The 27,463-nt window shown below is 45.9% G+C and overlaps 2 protein-coding genes across 2 annotated transcripts in view; one reads left to right on the top strand and one right to left on the bottom strand.

The window, feature by feature from the left end:
• The first annotated feature begins 254 nt into the window (after positions 1 to 254).
• Positions 255 to 21,508, top strand: LOC133104404 (nuclear envelope pore membrane protein POM 121C-like). The gene is made up of 13 exons (XM_061210137.1): positions 255 to 832; positions 1,784 to 1,999; positions 2,304 to 2,462; positions 4,074 to 4,154; positions 5,594 to 5,765; positions 12,987 to 13,078; positions 13,727 to 13,800; positions 14,235 to 14,359; positions 14,474 to 14,576; positions 14,825 to 15,001; positions 15,908 to 17,572; positions 18,804 to 18,926; positions 19,281 to 21,508. Exons 1-13 carry the CDS (start codon positions 264 to 266, stop codon positions 19,376 to 19,378), a joined length of 3,654 nt encoding a protein of 1,217 aa, XP_061066120.1. The 5' UTR covers positions 255 to 263; the 3' UTR covers positions 19,379 to 21,508.
• NSUN5 (NOP2/Sun RNA methyltransferase 5) overlaps positions 21,502 to 27,463 on the bottom strand; it is a 39,262-nt gene continuing 33,300 nt past the window's right edge. The window contains exons 5-10 of the mRNA XM_061210138.1: positions 23,643 to 23,781; positions 23,437 to 23,552; positions 22,570 to 22,748; positions 22,154 to 22,364; positions 21,937 to 22,077; positions 21,502 to 21,861 (exon numbers count right to left, since the gene is read on the bottom strand). Of these exons, the coding sequence (XP_061066121.1) occupies positions 21,747 to 21,861; positions 21,937 to 22,077; positions 22,154 to 22,364; positions 22,570 to 22,748; positions 23,437 to 23,552; positions 23,643 to 23,781 (901 nt within the window). The 3' untranslated portion in view covers positions 21,502 to 21,746. The remainder of the gene's footprint in view (positions 21,862 to 21,936; positions 22,078 to 22,153; positions 22,365 to 22,569; positions 22,749 to 23,436; positions 23,553 to 23,642; positions 23,782 to 27,463) is intronic.

The raw sequence follows: 27,463 nt of genomic DNA, 5'->3' as shown, positions 1-27,463 counted from the left end.
GCGATTCTTCCAAGAGGCTCACTTCTGGATGGGTGCTGTGCGGGTGTACACGCGGGACAAGAATCACAACTCGACGTTTAGCGAGGCGGCATTTTCTGAAATGGGTCGGGTCTAGCGCGTCGCCAGGTGGTAGCGTTTCCCTTTGCTGTCGCGCGTACGAGTCGCTTGCGCAGTGACGCAGTAGGCGCGCGGTGACGCGGCGCGCGGCGCGCGGCGCGGTGCACGCTGGGATATTTAAGTCTTCTCCGCGGCGCGGAGCCGCGATGTCTCCGCCGGCTGCGGCGGCTGGAGGAGGTGACCGGCGGCGGCCGTTAGCGAGTGTCAGGGACGGCCGGGGCCGGGGCTGGGGCTGCGGCGGGCCGGCCGGGGCGGCGCTTCTCGTCCTGTCGCTGCTCGGCCTCGTGCTGTACCTGGTGCCGGCGGCGGCTGCGCTGGCCTGGCTGGCTGTGGGGGCTACCGCGGCCTGGTGGGGACTGAGCCGCGAGCCCCGGGGTTCGCGCGCCTTCTCGCTGGTTCGGAACGCCAGGCGTCAGCGAACACTGCTCGCCTCGCCTCCGGCCAAGTCGGCAGTAAACGGAAATCTTCTAGAGCCGCGGAGCCTGCTGGAAGGACCCGACCCCGCTGAACTGCTCCTCTTGGGCAGTTACCTGGGCAAGCCCGGCCCCCCGCAGCCTGCCCCCGCCCCGGAGAGCAGGGACCTGCGGGAGAGGCCGGGCCGACGCCCACCCGCCCGCACGGCGCCGCCCGCTCAGTCGGCGCATCCCCGTGGCGTTCAAGTTCACTCCTTCCTCCCCACTCCTCTCCTCCGATCCTCTAGGAGGCCTTCCCACCGGTAAGATAACCGTGATCTTTCCGACACCCTCCTCTCTGTCGACGGGCTTTGAATTGAGGACTTGACTTTAAAATCCGATTTTCTTTTTCATTAAGTCCAAAGTGGATTCTGTGTCGTTTTGTCATCTTAAACACCTTGATGCGTGTCAGTCGTCTCCTGCCCCCCTTTACCCTTTGGAATGAGATGTGATGCCACAGCTGTTCCCTTCCTTTTAGTTCTTAAACCTGTCTGAATTTTCATACAGTATAGATTTAGCAGAATACTTGATAAACCATTAAGTATGCCTACTTCTAGTGAAAATGTCTTTATCTTTCGAGTGTAGTTATAGAGTATGTTTTGTTAGATTTTTTTTTCTTTGGACCACTAAGAGAAATTCTATGGTTAGCTGAGCTGAAAGAGGTGTTCCCAGGAAACACCTCTTTGATTGATAAAACTTGGTAGATAAAGATGATCAAATCAAAGAGACAGTTTCATTTAGTTCCAATAGCTGAGTGATACAAAAGAATACAAAAATTTGGTGAAAATATTAGATTCTTGAAAAGTACATTTATTTGAGAAGATGAATGTTTAGGTGTTATTAGGTGTTAAAAATGTTTAACTTTGAGTGTATGTTACTGATGGACTAGCATATAAGAGTGAAGCATTCTTGAAAAGTTTCTCCTTACACATCCTAACACACACTTTTCTTCCATCGTAGTTTACTTGTGTGGGCAAGGTTTTAAATTTCCCTCTCAAATTGTTGAAGTCCATTGTAGGGACAGCTGTTAAGCAGCTGTCACTTTCTGCCCTTAGACGAAATGGGGGAAAGTTGCCATAAAAATACCATGTGTTCTTTGTTGCTTAGAAAGAGGTTTAAACTCTCTGGAAAATATCTGAACCCACGTGGTTCTTTAGTCATTTAAATTTTCTGACATTCCTTTAAGCTTCTTTGGTATCTTCCATTCTTCACAGGGATTGTGGGACTTTATCACATCGGTTTGTAATAACACCTCGAAGAAGATATCCAATTCAACAGACCCAATATTCCTTGCTGGGGGTACTTCCCACTGTATGCTGGAATGGTTATCACAAGAAGACTGTGCTATCTGCTCGTAATTCCAAAATGGTGTGCAGCCCAGTGACAGTGAGGATTGCTCCTCCAGATAGCAAATTGACTCGTTCTCCGATGTGAGTATTGTCGTTGAAAGAATAGACTCCTGTTTGTCCACTTTATTCTTTGGTTATTCCTGTGACAAAGCAGAAAAAGAAGTAGCTGCTTATTTGAATGAGAAATCCCAAATTCTAGTAATTGAACCATCTTTTTGTTTTGTTTGCCTTGGACTGTAGCTTTAATTGCAAAGGGCGATTTCTGTGAGTGTATAAATTATACTTTTGCTTGTTGGTTGGCTTCTGATGTCCAGTGACTGAAGTCTGTGCTATATGGCATGGTAATTAAAATATCTTGATGCTGGAATCTTATCTTTCATTGTAGACGAGAGCAAGTTATCAACTCAACACTGTCCTCACCATCAACTAGTGCCCCAGACCCATGTGCAAAGGAGACCGTACTGAATGCCCTCAAAGAGAGGAAGAAAAGGACAGTGGAGGAGGAAGACCAAATATTTGCTGATGGCCAGGAAAATAAAAGAAGGTAACAGTCCCAACAGTAATAAGAGGCCTCTCACGTGGGCTCCCGGGATGTGTTGAAATATAGATCACTCTCCAAAAGATGTAGAGGCCAGCTCCAGTTTGTGACCCTTAGTAGGTCCTGTTCTTTGGCTTTCATGGAAGAGCCTGGTAACAAGGGTTTTAATGCTGTTCATTTCCTAAGACACATGTTAGATAAATTTTGTAATTTACCTTTTCCATAAGTACTAGAGATACGCCAATAACTATTAGCCATGTTAGCATCATACTTTTGATGCAAACGTGTTAAATTTTATTTTTGAGAGAGCATGCTTAAAGTCTCCCCCTCACAATCTCGTGTTGTTGAATTATTTGGGTAACCACCAGTTGCAGCACTGTGATTGCGCTGAGGGGAGTGCTTGGCGAAGAAAAGTGAGGACTCGGGTACGGTAGACTTATCGGTAATGAGAGTAAAACCAATTTCATTATTTTGTTTTCAATAACTTAATGAAAATGGGTGTTAAGGCTTTAACAGGCTGCAAAGGAGTCAGTTAAGGAGTCCGGTCATTTTTCTAATTCAATAAATTGAGTACCCACTATGTGCCAGAGCCTATTCTAGGTACAGCGGAGAGAGCTTTGAACAAGACGGAGTCCTCATGGGACTTGTTTGAGGAAAAGAGACCAAAAAATAAGGATAATAAAATAAGCAAGATAATTATCAATTATAAGTGTATAGAGATAAAAAACAGAGTGATATAACAGAGGGTAATGAGAAGGGGGCTTCTTTATATAAGGTGGGCAAAGAAGTGCTCTCTGAGGAGACAGTGGACCCCACACGTAAAATCATTGGCCCCATTACCTAGAGAAGATTGTTCATATCCTATAGGTTCAAAATTGGTCAGCTTTGATACTGTAGGTGACAAAATTGAGTAGGGAAATGTTAATCAGTGCAAGTGTATGTATGTAACGGGAAGATCACGTAATCATGACTAGAGATAGGATTGACAAGTGAGCAATTTGAGCTAATGTCAACTAGCTAAGTAGGAGTGGCAGGGGGTGGGGAGGTGTGGAGGTGGGAGAAGAAATAACTATTTTTATGGTGCAGATAGGTCTCTCATGTTCTGCAGGGTGGTAATTTTGCTTGACCCCAGTGAGCCTATAACTGAGGATTCTGTACTATCTTTTCCATGATGGGAATAAGCAATAATTATGTGCACCATGCATAGGCCCTTCTTGTATGTGATATGTAAAGTTTTTCCTTAATAGACTTGCCATATTAACCTCTAGAGCACTATAGGATGTGTGGGTTAATCCCTAAAGTGTTGTTTTTGTTTTCAATTTGGGAATGGTAGGATGTTAAATTTGTGATTCTGATACTTTGGTGAGAAGTTAGCAAATAATTGATACACCTGAAGAGTTCAAAAGGTCTTGAAGTATTTTCATACTTTTCTTATTGCCTGGATGCTCTTAGCATAAATTTACCTTTTGGAATCTTTGGAGTTGAAGCATCCCTCTTCTTGTCTAGCATGGAACCTATGCTCCATAGGAAGAGTGTAGGGTCCCAAGAATATGGGAATATGATTTAAGGGGAAAGAAAAGGAACTTCATTTAATTGAGAGTTTTTTGATTTGTCTAGGCGCCATGATAGCAGTGGGAGCGGACATTCAGCATTTGAGCCCCTGGTGGCCAATGGAGTCCCTGCTTCTTTTGTGCCTAAGTAAGTGAGAATCCATGGGTGAGATACAGACTGTTTGGAAAAGGGAATTATCAGAGTTATTGTCCTGTAGGCTTTCTTTGCTTTTTTGCATTGCTTTATTAGTTCAGGTTCAAATCTTTGAAGTCAGAGAGGAACATTTTGAGTAACTTGCCACAATAACTATCTTCTAATTCCTTTTAATATTTTTTCATTAATATGGATAAAACACACTAAGGCTAAGAGGGTTTATAAATATATTTAACAACCAAGTATATAAACAGAAAGATCACAAGGTTTGTGCAATGGATAAAATGCAACAATATGAAATTTAAGATAAATATTAAATCTCTACATTTGAGTTTAAATACATTTGAGGAGGAATTGGCTGGGGGGAAAAGTGGCTCAGAAATATGTGTGAAAAGCCTTGTGGTAACGTATATGCTTAATTTGAGTCAGCAGTATGATATGGCTGCCAAAAAAGCTAATGTGCTCCTAGTCTGTGCTGATGAAGAACAAAGACTAGAATGAGGCCGGCGAGCGGCAGTCTTGCTCCTCTTAGTTCTTCTCAGATTGTCTGTGGAGTGCGTTTGGTTTGGTGTACTACACGGTAAGGATGTACACAAACTGAAATTCATTCTCAGTGGAGCAGCTAAGATTTTATGGGCTGGTGGTGGGTAAGGCAGTTTTGAAGGGGTATGAATACTAGCCCAGAGGAGGAAAATCTCAAGGAGAATAAGGAAATTTGGATAATGGTCTCCAAAATATGGAAGGACTGTCACGTGAAAAAAGAAAAACAATTTGCTCAGTTTGGCTCCAAATAGTATCCATGGCTGAAAGTTAGAGGAAATACATTTTCATCCAGTATAAGAATAAACTGGTCTGTTGTTGAGTATCATAACAGGAGTTGGATGACTTATTCTACAGGAAAGATGTACAGGGAATTTCTGTTTCAGTTGGAAGCTGAGAAAAAATGGTTGGTTTCTCTTAACTCTGATTTTTTTTAAAAACAGTTTTATTGAGGTATAATTGGCGAATAATAAACTGCCTGTTTAAAGTGTACAATTTGATAAGTTTTGACTTGCATACACCTGTGAAACCATCACTACAGTCAAGATAATGAATGTAAACATCACCTCTAAAAGTTTCCCCACGCCCCTTAGTAATACCTCCCTCCATCCTGTCCCCATCTCCAGGTATCTGCTGATCTGTTTTCTGTCACTGTAGATTAGTGTGCATTTTCTAGAATATTATATCAGTGGACTTATATATTTGATTTTTAAAATATTTGGCTTTCTCTTCCTGACTGTCAGATATATTTAGCCAAACTGTTAATAATAAAATTAAGAGCATTATGCTCTTTTATTAAGTTTTTTTTTTAAGAAAGATTTTGTGTCCATGGACGAAGCCTTAAAACAATGTCTTTAATAATACATCTGACTGTCTTTTCCCCTTTTTATTAGGCCTGGGTCTCTGAAGAGAGGTCTCAATTCCCAGAGCTCAGATGATCACTCGAATAAGAGATCCCGCACCTCTTCTATGAGCTCCTTGACAAGCACGTACACAGGTGGCATCCCTAGCTCCAGCCGCAATGCCATTACCAGTTCCTACAGTTCTACTCGAGGTCTCTCTCAGGTACATTTGTCTTGCGCTGTGGGAGAAATGGGTTCCTAGCATTAATTAATCGATCAGCCAGTGTTTACTACCTGGTTATCTGTAGATGCCTTCTATCTGTCAGATATTGGAATTACCACTAACAGAAGATACAAACCCTTAAGTGATAACTATAGACCAGTGGAACAGAATAGAAAGCCCAAAAAGTAAAGCAATCATATGTGGGAACCTGATACAAGACAGAGGCATTATTGCAGATGAATGGGCAAAGGACGAATAATTCAGTAAATGATATTAATTTAATCAAAAGGTAGATTGAGTCCAGATTGCATTGGATCATAAAAGAAATTTATCCTATAGGCATTGAGAATTTAATGAAAGTTTTTAAAATAAGAAGTGGTTGTAATTCTTTTTTAGAAAGAGGATGTAGTATAGCCTAGGGAACAGAGCAAGCTTTGCTGCCAGACAGATGTGGGTTCCAGTCTTGGCTCTGACACCTAGTAGCTCTGGGGCCTTGGGCAAGTAAATCACTTAAACTCTCTTTGTCTCATTTCTAAATCATTATTGTAAAGACTGAAGGTAGTGTTTGAAAAGTACCCATTACAGTGCCTGTTAATAAGTGGGTACCCAATATATAGTAGCTAGGAAAAAATAAAGCATGTGTGGAGGAAGATTTTCGAGGGGAGAAAAATTTTGAGATAAGTTAATCCAGAAGGCTCTTACAGTAATATAAATGAAAGATGAGTTTGATAGGTGAGGAATAGTATTTAATTTGTGTCTCTTGTGAGTGAGTTTGAGCAGCTTTTCATATACAGTACTAGAGAAACATATTCCAGATGAACTAAAGATTTAAATGTAAAATAGAAACCATAAAAATAAATGTTTGCAAAAGCAGGCTTCTTGGAATTCCCTGGTGGTCCAGTGGTTAGGACTCGGCCCTTTCACTGCCGGGGGCCCTGGGTTGGATCCCTGGTGGGGGAACTAAGGTCTCACAAGCCGTGCAACCCGCAGCAAAAAAAAAAAAAAAAAAAAAAAAAAAAGGATGCTAGTGGGAGCATCAGTTGGTACAGTTCCCTAGAGGGCAGTGTGGCCATTGTTATTCACATTAGAGATGCACATGCCCTTTGATCCAGCAGGTTTACTTTTAGGAATTAACCCTACACATATACTCAAAGACATATACAAGGATGTTGATTGTAGCATTATTTTTGCAGAAGCTTGGAAACAATGTAAACATACCTTTTTAGGGGGCTGGTTGAATGACTTAACAGTATTTCCATAAGTTGAAATACTGTGTAACTGTTAAAAACAGTAAGGCAGCTTTAATAGGCACTGATGTGAATGAGCTCAAAATATTATATTTAAAAAGCCTGGTACAGAACTGTGTGTATAGTGTCCTCTATTCATGCTGCTGGTTTCTTTAATCTTTTGATGTGCATAGAATAATGTTGACAGGATATATTTGAAACTGTAATAACTATTGGATAGGAAGGAAACTTTTTACTGAATTCTTGTTGGAATTTTGTAACATGTGCTACAATATTACCTTTCCTGGCTTCAGAATCTTTTTTAAGTATAGATAACTGTTAAGTAAAAATTCCCCTGTCCTGGCTATCTCAGTGTCCATCCCATAGGTACCTATTGTTAACATTCCTACTATGTATGCAAACACAGATGATACACAAGATTTCTGGTCTGTTTAACAAAATGGAATCATAGCATATATGGTTTTTCTGCATCTTTTTTAATCATTATATATTGCATAGCATTCCATGTCATGTAATCTATCTAATGGCTGTTTGAAAATTAGAGTATAATGTGCAGAAAAACAAATATAGATGTACAGCTCCATGTAACCACCACCCAGGTCAAGTAATAAATCATTTTCAACATGCCCCTCTCATACCCACTCACAGTCACTACTTCTTCCCTCCTTCCTTCCTCAATATTAGCATCATATATAGTTTTCCCTGTTTCTGAATTTTATATAAATGGAAACAGAATATGCTTTCTTTTGTGTTTGGCTTCTTTCATTCAACATTTTACTTGTGAGATTCATTCATGTTGTTGCATGTGGTCGTAGGTCTTTCATTTTCATTGCTGAATACTGTTCCATTATATGAATATACCACAATTAATTTATCCATTCTACCATTGGACATTTGAGTTTCCAGTTGGGAGCTGTTATGCATAATGCTGCTATGGACATTCTTATATGTCTTTTTTTTTTTTTAATTTAAGCATAGTTGATTTACAGTGTTGTGTTAATTACTGCTACACAGCAAAGTGATGATTATACATACATGTACATCCTTTTTTTAAAAAATTCTTTTTTGTTATGGTTTATCATAGAATATTGAATATAGTTCTCTGTGCTATACAGTAGGACCTTGTTGTTTATCCATCCTGTATATAAAAGCTTCCATCTGCTAACCCCAATCTCCCACTCCATCCCTCCCCCAACCTCCTCCCCCTTGGCAACCACCAGTCTGTTCTCTGTTTGTGATTCTGTTTCTGTTTCATAGATAGGTTCATTTGTGTCATATTTTAGATTCCACATGTAAGTGGTGTCATATGGTATTTGTCTTTCTGACTTCACTTAGTATGATAATCTCTAGTTGCATCCATGTTGCTGCAAATGGTATTATTTCGTTCTTTTTTATGGTTGAGTAGTGTTCCGTTGTATATATGTACCACATCTTCTTTATCCATTCATCTGTTGGTGGACATTTAGGTTGTTTCCATGTCTTGGCTGTTGTGAATAGTGCTGCTTTGTATAAGTCTTTTTTTTTTTCCCCCGTACTGCACAGTTTGTGGGATCTTAGTTTCCCGACCAGGAATCGAACCTGTGCCCCCTGCACTGGAAGCGCAGAGTCCTAACCACTGGACCACCAGTGGTCTAGGGTTATTCCCTGTATAATTCTTTTTAAGGTGATGTTTCAGTTGATTCTCCTACCAGTGCAGTATGAGATTTTGTTCCTGTGTTTATACATCTTCACTAACACTTGGTGTTGCCTGTCTCTTTAATTACCCATTCCAGTGAGTGTGAAGTAGTAGTAGTAGTAATTTGTATTTCTCTGATTAATAATGAAATAGAGGTATGAACTGTTCATTGGCCATTTGTATGTCCTTTTTTATGAAGGGCCTGTTCAAGTTTCTTGGCTCTTTTCTATTAGGTTGTCTGTCTTTTTCTTACTGATTTATGTAAGGTCTTTATATATTCTAGATACAAGGTCTCTGAATTATATGTGTTGCAACAAGTAAGTGTCCTACTCTGTGGCTCACCATTTCATTCTTTTCACTCTTTTCACTTATGGTTAGTGTATTTTGTGTACTGTTGAGGAAGTCTTTGCCTGCCTAAGGTCATGATGATATTCTCTTAATGCTACCTTCTAGAAGCTTTATTATTTTTCCTTTTTACATTTAGATCTATAATCCTCTTGAAATTGATTTTTGTGTATGATGTAAGGTAGGGATCAAAATTAGTATTTTTCCATCTAAATATCCATTTGACTCAGCAGCGTTCATTGAAAGGCCCGTCCTTTTCCTATTGCTCTGCAGCACCACCTTTGTCATAATGTGTCAGTATATCTGTAGATCCATTTCTGTTGATAGATTCTGTTTTGTTGCACTGGTCTGTTTTTCTGCCCTGTGCCACACAGTCTTTAAGTTTTGATATCTAGTAGAGTAAGTCATCCAACTTTCTCATTTCTCTCATTCCTCTTCAGAATTGTCTTGGTTCTTGGCCCTTTGCATTTCTATATAATTTTATCATCTTGCCAATTTCCACACCAAAAAATTTGCTAAGGTATTGACTGGGATTGCCTTTAATCTGCCAGTTATTTTGGAGAGAGCTGACATTTACAATATTGAATCTTCCAGTCCGTGCACATGGGGTGGTCTTCAGTTATTTACATCATCTTTATCTGTGCAGTGGTTTTACATATTTTTTATTACATTTATTCCTAGGTACATGTTTTTGATGCTATTATAAATAGCATATTAGAAATTTGTTACTGATGTATAGTAATACAACTGATTTTTGTATTCAGAAAATTTGCTAAATTCTGAATATTCATCTGTATATTCTTTAGGATTTTTGTATGTACATCATGTTGTCTACAATAATAACAGTTTTTTTCTTTCTTTTTAATTCTAGTATTGTTTTTTTCTTTTTAGTTTTTTAGAAATTAATTTTTTAAATTTATTTATTTTTGGCTGTGTTTGGTCTTTGTTGCTGCGCGCGGGCTTTCTCTAGTTGCCGCGAGCGGGGGCTACTCTTCGTTTTGGTACACGGGCTTCTCATTGCGTTGGTTTTTCTTGCTGCAGAGCGCGGGCTCTAGGCATGTGGGCTTCAGTAGGTGTGGCACGTGGGCTCTAGAGCGCAGGCTCGGTAGTTGTGGCGCACGGGCTTAGTTGCTCCGCGGCATGTGGGATCTTCCTGGACCAGGGCTCTCACCCATGTCCCCTGCATTGGCAGGTGGATTCTTAACCACTGCGCCACCAGGGAAGTCCTTGAATATTATCTTCTTACATACGTTTTTGTTGTTTTGTTTTACTGTCAGACATTGGGGGGGTGGGGGGACAATGACTTGAAGTTCTGAATGGTAGTATCTTCCTCCAGAGAGGTCTGTCTTTTGCCTCTGGCAGGCAGCTAGGATAGGGACAGATTACCCCTGTACAGTTGGAATTGACATGATTCTGAGTTGGTTGTCAGTTCTTGTGACGGCTGGTTTATTTCTGATTTGCCCTGTACCCTACTATGTAGCCTTTGGGATTCCAACCAAAAGCCTAAGGTGTATATTAGGGCCCCTCTACTTTGGAAAGCCCTGAATTCCGGTTTTTGTCTTCCCAGCCCTACAGGGCTGCCAAAAGCTTTTCTCAGCCTCTCAACTGCAGCTTTTACTTTTGGAATGGGCCAGTCGCCCTGAGGCTCCTCACCTACTGGCTCCTCTTCTCTGTTTTACCTCCACAGTGTCTCACTGCCTTGGTAGCTCTCCATACCACCATACCTTCAAACATATGTATTTTATATTTTCTTCAGCATTTTTTATTTTATCATTACAAATATTAGACTGGTGGCAATTAGAGAAAGTGAACTGTCCTTAGATCTCGTTGTACGTGACACTGATATCTTCATAAGTCTTATATAAGACTTGTCATTTTCCAAAGTAGGAATAGCAACCCTGGCCTTCAAAACCTCAAAACCCTAGCTTGCATTTCTGACCCTGTCCCTTATTATTCCTTTACATATACCCTATATTTAAGCCAAAGCAGCGTATTTGTTATCTTGTAAGAGCACCTAATTCCTTCCTGCTTTGTTTCCTTTTCTTGTTCTGTTCTCCACCTGGAATCATGTGCCCATCCTACTGCAAGCCTATAAAGTTTGTCTTTCTTCAGGTGTTTTTGTCAGATGATGAAGGACCATCACAAATGTCACCTTCATCCTTTATTCTTCTTCTAACCGAACTCTGCATAATCTCCGTCTTCGTGGACTCCTTTTTAGAGACTTCGTTCATCTCTTGTCTATTATAGTCAATTTGTGTACCGTCCTGTCTCTTTTCTAGATTGTAAATTTCTTGATGATGGGAATGGTCTTGCTTATCCTTGTGTTCTTTGTAAAGTATAAAGGATAGTACCTTTATGAAGTAGGAACTTGACAAAAATTGAATTACAGTGCAGAACTAAATTGACTGCTGGATACATAGATTGACTGTTTCTTTTTATGACTTGCCTTGGTATAGCCTTTGCCCACTTCTCATTTGATATGTTTATTATGTTTATATGGAATTGCAAGACTTTCACTTTTACATGTTAAGGATATTAACTTATCACTTTAGTTGAATATATCTACCTTTTAATTTTGTTTCTAGTTACGTTTTTGTTTCATTTTGGAGTGTTTTTGTTTCCTGTCCACATACATTTTATTTCTAGTTTATGGAAACATTACTGTGGTTGAAAATTCAGATGGTACAGAGTATATAGTAAAGTCCCCTTCCCACATGGAGACATTTTTATTTAGAGAGGTTCTTAGTGGTCCTATGACAGTCTGTCAGTTTTCTTTCCTTTGTTTCTGGAATAGAAAGTCTTTTCCCTGCCCCAAGCTATTTAAGAGCTCATTTGGTTTTTTCAGTAGTTCTTTATGACACCTGGACTGTGTGTGTGTTTAGTCTGTGACGTAGACATAGAGCACGTTCCTCCCGATTGTTGAACCAGGTTGTCTTCCACCCCAGCTAAAGGTTAGAATCACCTTTGGCACTTCGTTAAAAATACAGGTGTGAGGCCTAAGCATTTGTTGTTTTTTCAGATGGCTGTCCTTTCTCGTCATTTGCCTGAGCATAACATAAAAAACTATTACTGGTTTCAGCTTTTTTCTCAAGCTCATTCTGAGTCTTGGTTTCCTGACATTAGTCTTATGGAACTATTCTGCTGCTTTACCACCTGTCTTTGATTTAAAACCCTCTTTACCTTTTTTAAATTTTTATTAAGCATTGTTGCCTCCCTGTTTGTGCTTATATGATGCAGTTTTACTGAGTAAGAAATCACTAGAAGCTTCTCAATAGGAAAAATGCCTATGGTGATAGTTCAGTGTCTTTGTAAATAGGCCAGAGACAGTGAACCTATTTGCAGAGAGCTTGCTCTTTGTCAAGTACTTTGCTGCTAGGCCCCTTCGAAGGAGGCAGAGATGAAAACAGACTACCTTTGCTATCAGGGGACTCCACTTGGTGAAGAGACAGATGCATGGATAATTATAACGATAAACACCACTGATGCTGCAAAAGTCATAGATGTCATGATCATATATTTAAAAAAAATAAAGTTAATAAAGTAAAACTGAAAATTTAATGAGAGCAAAACTAAATTAGTTTACTGGCTTGTCTCCATTGGAACAGTTTAGTTTACTTTTATCATTTCCACAGACAATATAGAGTAAACGTGTATGCACATCATAGCTCTAAACCATTACTGAATGTGACAGTCCACTTTTTAATATACGCCAAAAGTACATTCATTCCTTCTACATTTATTAGTTAGCGTTCCATTAGTTTTTCAGACTTTTTCTCCTGTAGTTAATACTGGCAATTGACTCTTTTCAGGAGCCTTCCTTCACAAAGAAGTATTTTTTAGTTACCTAAAAGGAGATTTTATATGCAGTGATGAATAGAACCACAACATTATATTGAAGGTCAGATGATAAACTATCAGCTAGGGTCAGTCATGTTACTTCTGTTTGACTTTTAGCTGTGGAAGAGGAGTGGTCCCAGTTCATCTCCCTTCTCCAGCCCAGCCTCATCCCGCTCCCAGACACCAGAGAGGCCAGCAAAGAAAATAAGGTAATCCATTATTGTTTGCTGTGTGGATTAATGAGAGGTCAGGAAAAGAGGGACATTTACTTGGCTCTTAGGCTTTCTGCAACTCTGATTTGGAGGATCAAAGAAATTAACATCTAGAGGACAGTGAAGTGCCCACCTGAATCGCTCTCATCTCTTACAGTTCTTTTGTACCAACTGTAGAGGCCTCTGGCTCTCTTCCTCACACTGTAGCGTGAGTGACGGGGGTGCAAGAGTAGGGGCCACACACAATAGAATGAACAGAGTGAATGATGTCATCAGGCAGCAGACTTCATGTTTTTGACTCCAGCTGACCTTCTGGGTACCTACAGTCAAGTTGAATGTCATTCTGTTAGGGATCATATCTGTGACTAGAACTTTCAGGAACTTGGTGGGTTGTAAGTAAGGTTTTGAAGATTATTGATTTGTGCTTGTTGTGAGACAAAGGTTTCTCCTTGGTTTCCATGAACTGCCTCCATTCTTTTCTGTTGGAATTTTCTTTTGACTTCTTTTATTTTTTGTCCTGGCATACTGAGGTCTTATATCATGGTTGTTCTAGACCAGTTGGTAGGTAAGCAGGTACAAGAAGTTATCCAGTACTTTTTGCCAGCAAGTCTTCCTTAAACTTAATTCTGCCTTTTCCTCCTACAGAGAAGAGGAGCTTTCTCATCATTCTAGTTCTTCAACTCCATTGGTAACAGACAAGGAGTCCCAGGGAGAAAAGGGTAAGTTGATGAATGCACTAGAGTGGCTTTTGGTGGTGGAAGTGTTGAGCATTGCCTTGTGAAGGGCCTGTTAGATACAGAGATAGGAGTTTCTGTCCTTCAGAAATTTATAGTCAGGTAAGGGAGAAGGGTGACACAGACAGGTACAGTATAACGTGTGGTAACAGTGGGCTACAGACAAGCTTAGGCTGAGGTGTCTGTGACCAATCCAGGTAATTATTGTCCAGCAAGCAGTTGTATACCTGCATTTGGAGCAATTCTGCCTTTATATCCTCTTGACTGTATAATCTTGCAGATACCATCCAAGAGCCCAAATCATGCAAGATCGAATCTTTCAGAGATAACCCAGTGAAAACTCAATGTTAAAAACAGGATAGACAAACCTATCCATTTCTGGCAGAGAGGAGGACGAAAACAAGTCTTTCTTTTTTTAGTTGCAGATAAAACCACATGGAAGAAACAGAACTCGTGGAATTCCCCATCAACACCTGGCAGCTCTGGGCAGCGTAAACGGAAGGTTCAGTTGCTGCCCTCCAGGCGAGGGGACCAGCTGACCTTGGTATGGTCTTGTCCATCTACCTCTGCCCACCCCAGCTTAACTCTGTCTTAGGAAGGCTAAATACAGGATTCTTCCAGTTTCTCCTGATTGACAACTTCTTTTTCTCTTTGGTAGCCTCCACCTCCCCAGCTTGGTTATTCAATCACTGCTGAAGACTTAGACTTGGAAAAGAAAGCTTCTTTACAGTGGTTTAACAAGGTCTTGGAGGATAAGACCGGTAAGGAATGTAGATCAGTTTCACACCCCAGAGAGGGTTTGTTTCCTTTGGTTTTATTTTGGTCTTTCTCATCTGGGAAATCCATTTGGGTCCTCAGTGGAATCTGGAGAACAGTGAGCATTGAGATTGAAGGGAAGCCTTTCTAAATGAGTTGTCCTGAGGCCCTGCACTCCCCGTGCTCCATGATATGCCACTGGAAAGAATTCCCAAACAAGGGAGGACAATGTCATCTTTTCTTTCTTCCCTAGATACTGCCTCAGACTCTGTCACGGAGAACCCACCTACCAGTCAGTCTTCTTTCACTTTTACCCTGCCTGCTGCTGGGACTGCTTCATCCCCAGCCTCCCTCCCAGCCCCAAGCACTAACCCACTGTTGGAGAGCTTGAAGAAGATGCAGAATTCCCCGGGCCTGCCATCCCTCCCCGGTGAGTGGGGGAGCTTACTTTGGAGCACGTAATGACATCAGCCTTTGTTTAGGTGGAAGTAAAAGCACCATGCCCATCAGTTGCTGGAAATTGCTGTAAAGATTGAACCTATTCTAACTTCCCAAGCCTGAGCTGGTGCAAGCTTAAGAGCTTTAGAAATCTGTAATCAGGACATTTTAGGGAAGGGCTGCAACACTTAAAGCTGGGGAAGGCAGCTTAGCTTTGGTAGTCAAACAGCTCTTGATTTGAAACCCAGTCCCTTAGCTGCCCTGAGCCTTGTTGTCTTCATCTGTAAAATAAGAACAGTGCTCACCTCATGAGGTGTCCCTGAAGTATAAACGGTCACGTGGTTAAGGTGTCTTGTCACATGCTTGCTAGACCGCAGGCACAAGGTAACAGGCTTCCAAGGACCTGCCGGCTGTTCCAGCGCCTTTGCCTTCTTGGCACTGCATACATACACACTCCTCTACCATGCTTCGTCCTAGTGTAGAAAATATTAGGTACTCAGCCTCTCCCAGGCCTCATGGGCAGAGGCCATTCATTCATGGTCATATGCTCTGTACTCAGCGCCTGGTGGGTGAATGTCATATAGTACATCTTTGTTAGATGAATAAGGTATATCTACATAATTAATTGGACTTGAGTTCAGGTAATTGGATTTTTCTTAGTTTCTACACATTTAACCCCCAACTGGGCCAAGTTTTATCCTCTTCTATCTTTCTTATGACCTGTGAAGGGTAGAAATTATGAACACTTCCTTGACTTTCAGGAATGAACAGTTTAAAGGCCTGTGATATAGATTTAGTCATAATTGTTGACTGTTGAATCCCTAGCACTGTGCTAGGCATTGAACACTGCATCACGTTTGAGATATTCCAAATTCACTTTCTCTACTCTTCTTCCCAGAATCTGCTGGCGTGGCAACCACTGTGGCCCATTCGCCTCCGAAGACACCCAGCCCTCTGGCCCCTCCGGGCTCTTCAGAGTCAGCACCCCTTCCAGGCACCTCCTCAGACTCCAAATCCACCACCACTTTCTTGGGGCTGACCCCTGCTGCTTCCCCAGGACCAGTCACTGACGCCAGCAAGTCACCTCCGGACCCTCAGGCTGAGACATCTGCCAAATCCCAAGCCCCGTCCGCCCCGTCTCCCAGCCCCAAGCAGAGTATTCTGTTTGGAATGCTGAGCACCCCACCTGCTAAGCCTCCTGCCTCTGTGGCCCCTGCTGTGTCTTCAGCATCTCCCATGTTCAAGCCCATTTTTGTGGTCCCACCTAAAAGCGAGAATGAGGGCCCCTTGCCCTCTAGCCCTTCCAAGGTCACAGCCGCAGCATCTTCCAGCTCAGCCACCCCCACGACGACCAGCAGCCCACCCCTCACTTTCAAGCCTATCTTTAGCAACATGGGGCCGCCTGCATCCGTGCCCATGTTAACACCCTTCTCCTTCAAGCAAACAGCTACTCCAGCCACTAGCACGAGCGCCCCTCTCTTCAGCGGCCAGGCCAGCGCCACCTCCGCAGTGGTGTCCATGACCACAGCCAGCACCTCCGCAGACTCCGCTCCGAAGCCCGCGTTCAGCTTCGGTGTGTGCACCGTGACCAGCACCCTGGGCAGCGTGACTAGCACCACCGCTTCCGCCTCCCAGCCCTTCCTCTTTGGGACTCCCCCTGCTTCCGGTGCCAGCTTCACCCCCGCCGTGGGCCCCATATTCCAATTTGGCAAGCCTCCCGCCATGCCCGCTTCAACAGCAGTCGCCACCTTTGGCCAGTCCCTTCCCAGTGCCGCCCAGACAGCCCCCAGCAGCAGCAGCAGCAGCACGTCCAGCTTTAGTGGCTTTGGCAGCACCCTCACCGCCTCAGCCCCGGTCACCAGCAGCCAGCCCACACTGACGTTCAGTAGCACCACCGCCCCAGCGTTCAACATTCCCTTCGGCTCGAGCGCCAAGCCGCCTCTCCCGTCCTACCCAGGAGCCAGCCCCCAACTCGCCTTCGGGGCTGTGGATGGGCAGCAGCAGGGGGCTGCCAAGTCGGCGCTCGTCCCCAGCTTCGGCAGCTCTTTCACTTTTGGAAACTCTGCAGCCCCGGCCCCGACTGCGGCTCCAGCGCCAACCCCGGCCCAGCCAGCCTTTGGTGGCACCACGCAGTCGGCCTTTAGTGGTCTGAAGGCCACGGCCTCTGCCTTCGGCACCCCTGCCAGCACCCAGCCAGCCTTTGGCGGCACCACAGCTGCCTTCTCCTTCGGTGCAGCCACCACCTCTGGCTTTGGAGCTACAACCCAGACCGCCAGCAGTGGGACCAGTAGCTCAGTGTTTGGCAGCACGACACCATCGCCCTTCACGTTTGGGGGATCGGCAGCCCCAGCCGGCGGCGGGGGCTTTGGGATCAGTGCGGCCACCCCAGGCACCAGCTCTGCCTCTGGAGCGTTCGGCTTTGGAGCAGGACAGAGTGGGACCACTGGCAGCACGACCCCTTTCGGGGGAGGCTTGAGTCAGAACAGCTTGGGCGCGCCCAGCCAGAGCACACCCTTTGCCTTCAACGTGGCCAGCACGCCGGACAGCAAACCTGTGTTTGGAGGTAAGGTCAGGGGTTGACTTGGTCTGCTGTGCAGCGTCTGCTCTTGTGGAGCTTTACATTGTGGTAGTGAAGAAACAGGTATTAAATGTGTAAATAGAGTGTCAGGTAGCAATAAATGTCTTGATAAAGTATGTGATTAATGACCATGGAGGAATGCCTTTCTGAGGAAGTAACAAATTTAATCTCCGAGACTGTTTGTGACAAGAAGAGTTTGGGGCTGCGGGGAGGTGTGTGAGAGGGCACCGCAGGGCCTGTTGAAAGTAGTAGCTTTGGAGCTGGGGAGAAGATGGGATGGGATCGCAGGCAGCTTTGAGGCTGGAAAAGTGTGCTTGTGAAGTTACAGTGAGGCTAGTCAGCACTGTTCTTTTTCCCCAGCGACGTTCAGTTACGAGATACAGACCTAAAATAAGTGGTAGCCGGCAAGGCCAGCCTGTTGAAACTCACCAAGTAAAGCAGGAGGGGCGGTGGCCGGGAGGTCCTCTGAGGCTGAGGAAAAGCAGGAGCCGGAGATGCAGCGATGGCGAGCGGGGAGCCAGTGTAGTGCCTGCAGGGGAGGTGGGGGAGCTGGCGCGGCTGTGGGGACGAGGCTGGAGTGGGGAGTAGAGGGAGAGACGGGGGGCAAGGCCGGGCCCCAGGAAGCGAGAAAGATGCCTGCCCCACCCCGGCCCCTGGGACGAGGAAGAGCCGTGAGAGAAGGCAGCCCTCCCCTGAGAGAAGGCAGCCCTCCCCGCGGGGCTGCAGCGGGCACAACGGCAGCACTCAGTGAGGGCGGGGCGTTTGCTGGCGGCTGAGTCCCAGTGGGCCCCGGGGGGAGATCAGGGGACCCACAGGGTGGAAGGGAGGAGACAGGTGAACAAGGAGAAGAGGCATAACGCTTCTAGGCCTGGTGGAAGGGAGGTAACCCGGTCAGGCTAGAGGTGGCGGTCCACTGATGGTCATCTGCTGCTGTGTTTGGTGGCCAAGGGAATGCAGAGGCCCTACTCCGTAGGTGGTCAGAAGGCAACCTGAGGGGCTTGTCTCCACTGCGGCACAGCTGTTAGCAGGCTGGGAGGCCCACCTGGGGCAACGCGTGTTAAGGTCTCCTTCCAGGGGGCTGAATGGGAGCTAAGGGGTCCTGCGGGGAAGGCCCTGCCGGGAGCAGACCTCCCCACTAGGCTCATTACCCCTCTGCTTTGAGGCCCTCTGCTCTCCAGCCTCGTCTCTACAGTTCTCTGCTGTCTCTTCTTCCTAGGCACCTCCACACCCGCCTTTGGTCAGAACACCCCTGCCCCTGGGGTGGGCGCATCAGGCAGCAGCCTCTCCTTTGGGGCGTCCTCAACACCCGCCCAAGGCTTTGTCGGAGTTGGACCTTTCGGTAAGCGGCCAGTCTCCTTGTTGCCAGTGTGACCTGCGTGTCTCCTCTCTGAAGAGGGGTGGGGTGGGCTGGCAGCTCCGGCTCTCCGAGGCCCGTCTGTGAGTCCAGCACAAGCCAGGTTTGGAGTTGGGCAGCGGAGATGAGAAGGAGCCAGACTGCTGGGACGCCAGGTAAACATGCTTTCCTGGGCCTTGCTCCCAGCCTATCTGTGGTCTTGGGATTTTGCCTTTTTAATCAGCCGTCCCCTGGAAGGACTGCTAGAGCTTGGCGAGGCTTTCTCCCAGCACCCGGTGTTCTTTAGAGACTGCTCTCAGGTAGCAGCTACCCTGATGAGATCTTGTTGAATCTTTCCAGGACCGGCGGCCCCCTCCTTTTCCATTGGTGCGGGATCCAAGACCCCAGGGGCTCGACAGCGACTGCAGGCCCGAAGGCAGCACACCCGCAAGAAATAGCCTTTGCCCCTGCCCCACACGCCCCCGCCACCCTTGCCCAAATCTGGACCTCAGCACCTGCTAGGAAGAGCCTCTGACCCTTCCAGTTCCGTAACGGAGACCTGCCCCAGACCTCTGGCTTCGGCCACCAGGGAGGTGGTGGCAGCCCCAGGGGCTGTTTCTCTCTTCCAGGAAGCAGAAGCCTCGGGCCTCTCGAGGGAGGGGGAGGCAGGATGTGGCAGGGCAGACGCCTATTACTACCTTACTTGAACAGTTCCACTGGTGAGGCTGGAGAGAACTAAAGAAACATCTGTACATATCGTCCACTGCCTTCCCTGACTCTCGTTTAGTGTATGAGCTTTGTCAGGCGGCCTCCCTTCCCGCCTTTTCCCTGAGAGCCATCTTTGCCGGAGGGTAGCAGGAGGAGCCCTCACCCACTTGCATCTCTGATATGCATTTGATGGGATTGGGGGATGGATTATCCCTAAAACTTCACCTTGCTTGGCTTGGCTATAAAAAGTGGTTCTCCCCCTCAGGCCCCGTTAGGGGACTCTGTTTCCCCATTTCTTGCTGCTTCATCCCTTACTGGTTCCTCGCAGGATCGATTCCTTTTAAAATGATCCTGACTCTGGCTTTGCCTTTGGAGGCCCCAGCGGGTGCTGCTCCTGCCGTTCCACTTCCTCCCGCCAAGTCCGAGCCGGTGTTTCATCCCCGACCCTCTCTGCCAGTTTGGCCCCTAAAAGCTTGGTGGCTCAAGACTGTTAGCCTGGCAGACCCAGGGGTGATACCTTCCCCAGGAGAGGGAAGCTCCTGGAGCAGGCAGGACGCCCCCGCTGCTTTCAGCTGCCTCCTCGCCCACCGTCCCCGTTGGCCTCATTGGGCTCGTCTGCCTCTCCGGGATTGTATGTCTAAAGCCTTGTCCTGTGTTATTTTGTCTGATGCTCGTGTCTATTGCTCTTTGAATCGAGTTTGGAGGAAGAACTGAATTGTATGAGTGGCGGCATGTTGGTAGTGCCGGACTTAACTGTTTCTCAAGTTCCTGGGGCCTCGCTAATTGAATGTGGAAAGTAGCACCACTTTACGGCTACAAGTGCCGAGTCTTGAATTTTCAAATGGTGTTTTGACTTTAAGGGCTGGCAGCCCGAGGAGGATGGGTCTGAGGGGAAGCAAAGGCCTCTTCCCTCTGCTGTTTGTTTCCCACCTGCCTAACTTCACTGTAGGCTAGATCACTTGTAGTATATGTTAGAAAACCTAAATTAATGAACCACATTTTAAAATTGTATCTTACTTCCTCCACCCCTTCCTTCCTTCTTCCTTGGTTCCGAAACCACATACCCCAGGCCCAAAAGCCTTGCTGCCATGCCCATCCTCTTTGGAAGAAGTATGAATGCGTGTGTCTAAATTAAAAGGAAAAATATTTAAACATTTTTTAACAAAATAAAAATTTATTTTTGTATTTAAGCTAAATTGCCTTTTAAATTCCTTCAAGCTTGGTTCATTGAGGTGGTTAAGTATAAATGCTATTGACTAGAAATTTAGCTGTATAGTTAAGTTATGCCTGTGTGAAGAAGAGGCTCAAATGCTGTCCCAGGCAGCTTTCCTGAGGGACTAGAGCTCCTTCCGGAAACACAAAATGTAATTCTTATTTTATAAATAACGTGATGTAGATGTAACTAGTCCCCCTCCCCTTGGTGAACGAGGGTGAATGTTTTGTGGCAGGGACTGCGCCCCCACTGCCCCAAGGAGAGCTCTGTTAGTACTTAACTGTTGTGTGTGGAGCTGAGGAGGGACCCGAGCCTCAGATACCTGCTGGGATTGGAGGGGGGTGGGGCGCGGGTCTAGAAATCAAGCTTCTACCTATACCTTACGTAAGGTAGCCCCTCTCAGCTTAGTACTTGCAGCTAGTTTACCTCAGTTCCACAGGCAGGACAGTTGATCCAGGAGCCCCCTGACGCGGGCGTCCTGGCGCAGCCTGAGTGTGAGCGCGTGAGTGCGGGTGTGGACGTGTACGTGCACTGGACAGGGACGGGAGGCTGGGACTTTCCATTACAAATAAAGACTGAATTCCTGTGAGTCTAGTTGGAATTTTTAGTATGAACGTGAGATTGTTCTCCTTGCTTGTGTCATTAAAAAAAACTGTGATCTATCGTAGACCATGTCCTGCCTTTTATTTTTGTGGGAAGCAGTGCGTCTCACCAGCAAGAACAGAGCCCAGGGAAGGGACCCACAGCACAGGGATATCCGCTCTTTCCAGCTGGAGAAACGGGGTTACCGGTTTTCTTCCTCCAGCCATAAAAAGAGCCTTTCCAAACAAAACTGCTGCCTGGGGCTGAGGGCCCGAGACTAAGCTTGAGAGGAGGACCTGAGGAGTCAAAGCTCTGAGCACCTGCTACATGTCAGGCTGTGAGCTGGGGGCAGCTGTTGCCTTTCGCCGCCTCTTCTTTCTCTTTGGGGCTGGGTTGGGTGTAACTTCTGGGGCTGATGCTTCAGCCTGTGAGACGGAGCTGGAAGAAAAGAAGAGTGAGTTAGATGTGCCCCAATCCTCCAGTGTCTTCCAAGCAGGCCCCTTGCTCACTCACCTTGGCACCTCTACCCGTTCCAGTACAGCAACGAAGAAGCCGCCAGTGAGCGTGGTCTCAGGGGAGGCCCGGAGGCAGTGCTCAGCACCTGGAAAAGTGCCAAGGCCTCGGTGCGGCCAGGAGGGGAGGACAGGAGCCAGCCTGCAGAGAGGAAATGGGACGGGCTTCTAGGTAAGAGGGCGGCCCCCAGCCCCAGACCCTGGTGGACACCCACTACCTGAAGGCTGCTGGGCTCCGCTGCAGGGCGGCTCGCACCACGTCTTCGTTCTCCTCCTGGTAGAGGGAGCACGTGGAGTAGACGAGGCGCCGCAGGGCGGGGAACGTGAGCGCGTGGCTCAGCGCCCGCTGCTGGAAGGCGGCCAGCGCTCGCAGGCGCTCCTGGCTCGGTACGCCGGTCCCGGGCTCCTCCAGCTGTCTGGTCAGCATCCCTAGGGAAGAGTGCTTTCACCACACGCTGCCTGATTTCGTATGAAATCCCCACATACAGACGAGCACGTCTGACCATTCACAGGATAGTCTGAGCCAGAACTAAACCCGAGGCCAAAACGAACGACGACCGCCACACGCCCCCATCCCCGCTCTAAGGCTGCTCTGGATCTGTGGGGCCCTCGGCCGCGTTTTCCCCCATCTCACCAGAGCCACTACAAGAAGGATCCAGCAAGATGTACTGGACCCGACGGTAACGCTGGTCTGAGGGCGAGACCTCCAGGAAGTCCCGCTCAGCCAGCTCGCAGCAAGAAACCCCGGCCCGGGCCAGCAGGGTAGCCGTAGAAGCCAGCCGCTTGGCATCCAGGTCAAAGGCAAAGATCTTCCTAGGGAGGAGAGCAGAGTTGAGGTGAACTGAGAATTTACGCAACACGTAAGAGCCCACAGGTCTGACACAGTAACACGTACTTGAAGTCAGGACACACAGAAAATCATACTTAAATGTCTTTAAATTCTCAATTAATATTTAAAAGGGTCAGCGGGGGGCTTCCCTGGCGGTCCAGTGGTAAAGATTCCACCTTCCAATGCAGGGGACGTGGGTTCGATCCGGGGTCAGGGAACTAAGGTCGCACATGCTGTGGGGCAACTAAGCTCGCGCGCCTCAACGAGAGCCCGCGTGCCTCACACTACAGAGCCCGCGCCGCAACGAAAGATCCTGCACGCCTCAACCAAGACCCTGTGTGCCGCAACTAAGACCCGACACAGCCAAAAATAAATTAAAAAAAAAAAATTAAAGTGAGTCACGTGAAGTTTAAAACAAAGTTAAAAAAAATAAAGGTCAGTGGTTAGAAATAACTGCCCAGGGCACTGTGCCCCAAGGGCTAAGGGAGTCACATCTCACACGTGTAACCCACTGGGAAACTTAGGGAACTGCCCTAGGTCCAGGAGGAAATATTTAAAGGGGAGGCCTCCTTTCAGCCTTCGTGACCTACTGGAGTTAAGAATTCCTTATTTCTTCTTACAAAATATAGGATCAGACCCCACCCCACTCATCTGTCTGACCATGGCACTCACCCTTGGTTCTTCAGAAGAGCAGCCAAGTGACTGGTCTTATTGCCTGGGGCAGCACATGCGTCGATGACATGGGAACCTGGAGGTGGAGCCAGCAGCATGGCCGGGAGAGAGCTCGCCTGGCGGCGCAGAGCACAGGGGCTGGCTGAAAGGGACCCCAGGCTGATCACTCGCCTCCCGCTCCTCCCTTTTCCACCCATCCACCCTACCTTGTCTTGTAGGATGAGGTGACCAGCTTGGTACAGTGGATGTTCATGCAGATCTGTTCGGGCAGGAAACACGAGCAACTCCGGCAGCAAGGAATCCAGAAGAAAACACTTCCCTTTAAGGGCCCTTATGTCCTCGAGGCTGCCAGGGAATAAGAACTGTTCATTCCACATTTTCTGAATCCCTCCATGCCAGGCAGCAAGCCAGACATTTCACATGTCACCTAACTGCTTATTTATGCAACAAACGGTTAAAACTGCTATGAGTAAATTAACAAGCTGATAAGATAGAGGCAGCAGTTAAGAGAACAGGCTTCTCAGGCCAGACTCTAGGTTCAGGATCCCACCTCCATCATTTACCAGTGGCGGGAGCATTGGCACTTCAGCCTCTGTCTACACTTCTGGAAAACGGTAGATGTGAGGATTAAATGACATGCAAAATACTTAGGAAAATATTTTGCACAAATTAGACACGCACTAGCCAGTACTATTAAAACATAACCCTGGGGAGAGGGGCCTGGTTCAGGGAGGTAAATGCTGAGCTGATTCCTGATGGATGAATAAGTAACCTGAGGAGGTGAGGTGAAAACTGTATTCTCCACACTGCAAAGGAGCATTGTTCATTCACATGACCCACGTAGAAAACAGGCCTAGAGAATAACAACTCAGAAAGCTATGAAGTAGCAGAGCTGGAATTCAAACCCAAACACAACCATTCTCTACCACCCTGGTCACTAAGCAGCATGCTAGAGGCAGTTGGGGGAACATCTACAACAGATGGAGAGAAAGGGAGGGAGAAGAGGCAGCTTCCCAGAGCTGTCAAAGGACAGACCAGGAGGTAGGTGAGTGCAGGGAAGCCTGGGGTGAGGAGCAGCAACCATTGTGATAACACAGGTGCACAGAGTGCATGGCAGATGGGCCTGGAAAGGAAGCAGGGGGCACAGCACAATGGAGAGCCAAGGGTTTTCAGTAGGGGAGTAAAGCATCAGATCTTGTTGCAGATCTCTCTGCAGCCAACACAAGGAGGACAAACATGACAAGAAAGTCTGGAAGTGGGGAGACCAGTTTAGGAGATTCTTCTGCCAATCATGATAGGATATGATGCTTAAACCTAGGCAGTATCCAGGAGGACAAAAGGAAAGATGCCGAAGGCACAGTAGTAAATGACTGGAAGGAGAGGAGGGAAGCATCTATGATGACTCAGTTTCTGCCTTGACCAAATGGGTGCATAATGGTGATATCTGTTAGGTTAAAACAGGGAATGCACAAGATGCCAATGTCAGGGATGCAAGGATGGTTCAACACCCACAAAGTAATCAATGCGATATACACAATTAACAAAAAGGATAAAAATCACATGACCATCTCAACAGATGCAGAAAAAGCATTTGAAAAAATTCAACATCCACTCATAAAAACTCTCAACAAACTGGGTATAGAGGGGATGCACCTCAACATAATAAAGGCCATATATGACAAGTCCACAGCTAAAATCATACTCAATGGTGAAAAGCTGAAAGCTTTTCCTCTAAGATCAAACACAAGGCAAGGATGCCCACTCTCACCACTTTCATTCAACCTAGTATTGGAAGTCCTAGTCAGAGCAGTCAGGCGATAAAAATAAAAAGCATCCAAATTGGAAAGGAAGAAGTAAAACTGTCACTATATGCAGATGACATGATTTTATATAAAGAATCCACCAAAAAACTATTAGAACTAATAAATTCAGTAAGGCTGCAGGATACAAAATCAATATACAGGGAATTCCATGGCAGACCAGTAATTAGGACTCCGCGCTTTCACTGCCAAGGGCGCGGGTTCAATCCCTGGTCAGGGAACTAAGATCCCACAAGCCGTGTGGCTTGGCCCAAAAACAAACAAACAAAAAAATCAATATACAAAAATCTGTTACATTTCTATACACTAATAATGAACTATCAGAAAAAAAATTAAGAAAACAATCCCATTTACAATTGCATCAAAAAGAAAAAAATACCTAAGAATAAATTTAACCAAGGAGGTGAAAGACCTGCACACTGAAAACTATAAGACATTAATGAAAAAAAAAAACTGAAGATAACACAAATAAATGGAAAGATATTCTGTGCTCATGGATTGGAAGAATACTGTTAAAATGTCCATACTACCCAAAGAAATCTACAGATTCAACACAATCCCTATCAAAATTCCAATAGCACTTTTCACAGAAACAGAACAAACAATCCTAAAATTTGTATGGAAGCCCAAAAGACCGTGAATAGCCAAGGCAATCTTGAGAAAGGAAGAAAAAAGCTGAAGCATCATGCTCCCTGATTTCAAACTATATTGCAAAACCTATACTGCAAAACCACAGTAATCAAAACAGTATGGCATCAAGGAGAAGATCAAGGTGGCAGAGTAGGAGGACGCTGAGCTCACCTCCCCTGCAATGAACATATCAAAAATACATCTACAATGTGGAGCAATTCCCACTGACAACAAACTGGAGACTGGCAGAAAGACTCTTATACAACCAAGGGTGTAAAGAAAAATCCACATGGAATATGGGTAGGAAGAGAAGCAATCAGGTCAGGACCTGTGCCCCTAGGAGGGGACAAAGAAGAGAGGGATTACACAATCCTCCTTGGGTTTCAGGATGCTGGCACCATCTGGGTGGCGTCACCTGAAGGACCACATGGAAACTGATTCCCCGCCACAGACACCCTCACTATTCATTACCAAGAGGAACTCCTATTGATACTGTGGTGTAATACTTGTAGACTTCTAAAAAATCAGTATGTATTAACAACCAGGGAAAAAATGGAGCTCATACTTAACATATGACTCCATGACTTGTTTTCCCATTTGCTATATTGTCAATAAACATTCACACCGTCAATGTAAGCAGCTCCCTGATATTTCACAGTCTGGATAAAACCAAAATTTACCGAACCAAATACATATTGTTGGGATATTTTAGAATAAATGTAGATTGAGCCCAATTTTCCCCTATTCGAAACAAAATTATGAAGAACATTTCAGAAGCACAATCTAACGATAAATGACTAAAAGCAAAATTACTCAAAAAGGGCGCACAGGGCTTCCCTGGTGGCGCAGTGGTTAAGAATCCGCCTGCCAATGCAGGGGACACGGGTTCAAGCCCTGGTCCGGGAAGATCCCACATGCCGCGGAGCAACTAAGCCCGTGTGCCACAAATACTGAGCCTGTGCTCTAGAGCCTGCGAGCCACAACTACTGAGCCCACATGCCACAACTACTAAAGCCTGTGTGCCTAGAGCCCGTGCTCTGCACCAAGAGAAGCCACCACAATGAGAAGCCCGCACACCACAACGAAGAGAAGCCCCCCCCTACTCACCACAACTAGAGAAAGCCCGTGCGCAGCAACAAAGACCAAACGCAGCCAAAAATAAATTAATTAATTAATTAAATTTTAAAAAAAGAAAGGGTGCACAGGTGAGTGGTTCAAACCACATTATTAGGCACCACAGCCCTAGGGTCTGACACCAGGAAGATGAATCCCCTTAGCTGGTTTGAAAACCAGTAGGACTTAGAGAACAGCTGTTAGAAGCCTAGATTCCACTCATGAAAAACAAGCACATGCTTGCTTACTCCAGGGAACAAGGTGCAGGAAGCTGACTGAAACAGCCTGGGACTCTGGCTGGTTTCCTGCAAATGCCCCAGCCCAGTGCACACCCCAGCCCACGTCAAGCAGCTGCACTGATTCCCTGGCTCTGGCACAGCTCCACTCTAGGGAGAAGGCTGCCGGTGCCAAGGAGAGTGCACAGTTTGGGGGGGGTGGGGGTGGGGATGAAGCCAGCTCAGACC

The sequence above is a fragment of the Eubalaena glacialis genome, chromosome 13 (assembly GCF_028564815.1).
Source record: "Eubalaena glacialis isolate mEubGla1 chromosome 13, mEubGla1.1.hap2.+ XY, whole genome shotgun sequence".
Lineage (NCBI taxonomy): Eukaryota > Metazoa > Chordata > Mammalia > Artiodactyla > Balaenidae > Eubalaena > Eubalaena glacialis.
This window is presented reverse-complemented; position numbering and strand designations above follow the sequence as displayed.

Bases quoted from the DNA above. Each gene is read 5' to 3' on its own strand.
- LOC133104404 (XM_061210137.1), top strand. From the start codon at position 264: ATGTCTCCGCCGGCTGCGGCGGCTGGAGGAGGTGACCGGCGGCGGCCG. The intron at 4,155-5,593 runs GTAAGTGAGAAT...CCTTTTTATTAG, and splicing joins CCTGCTTCTTTTGTGCCTAA to GCCTGGGTCTCTGAAGAGAG. The intron at 13,801-14,234 runs GTAAGTTGATGA...TTCTTTTTTTAG, and splicing joins GGAGTCCCAGGGAGAAAAGG to TTGCAGATAAAACCACATGG.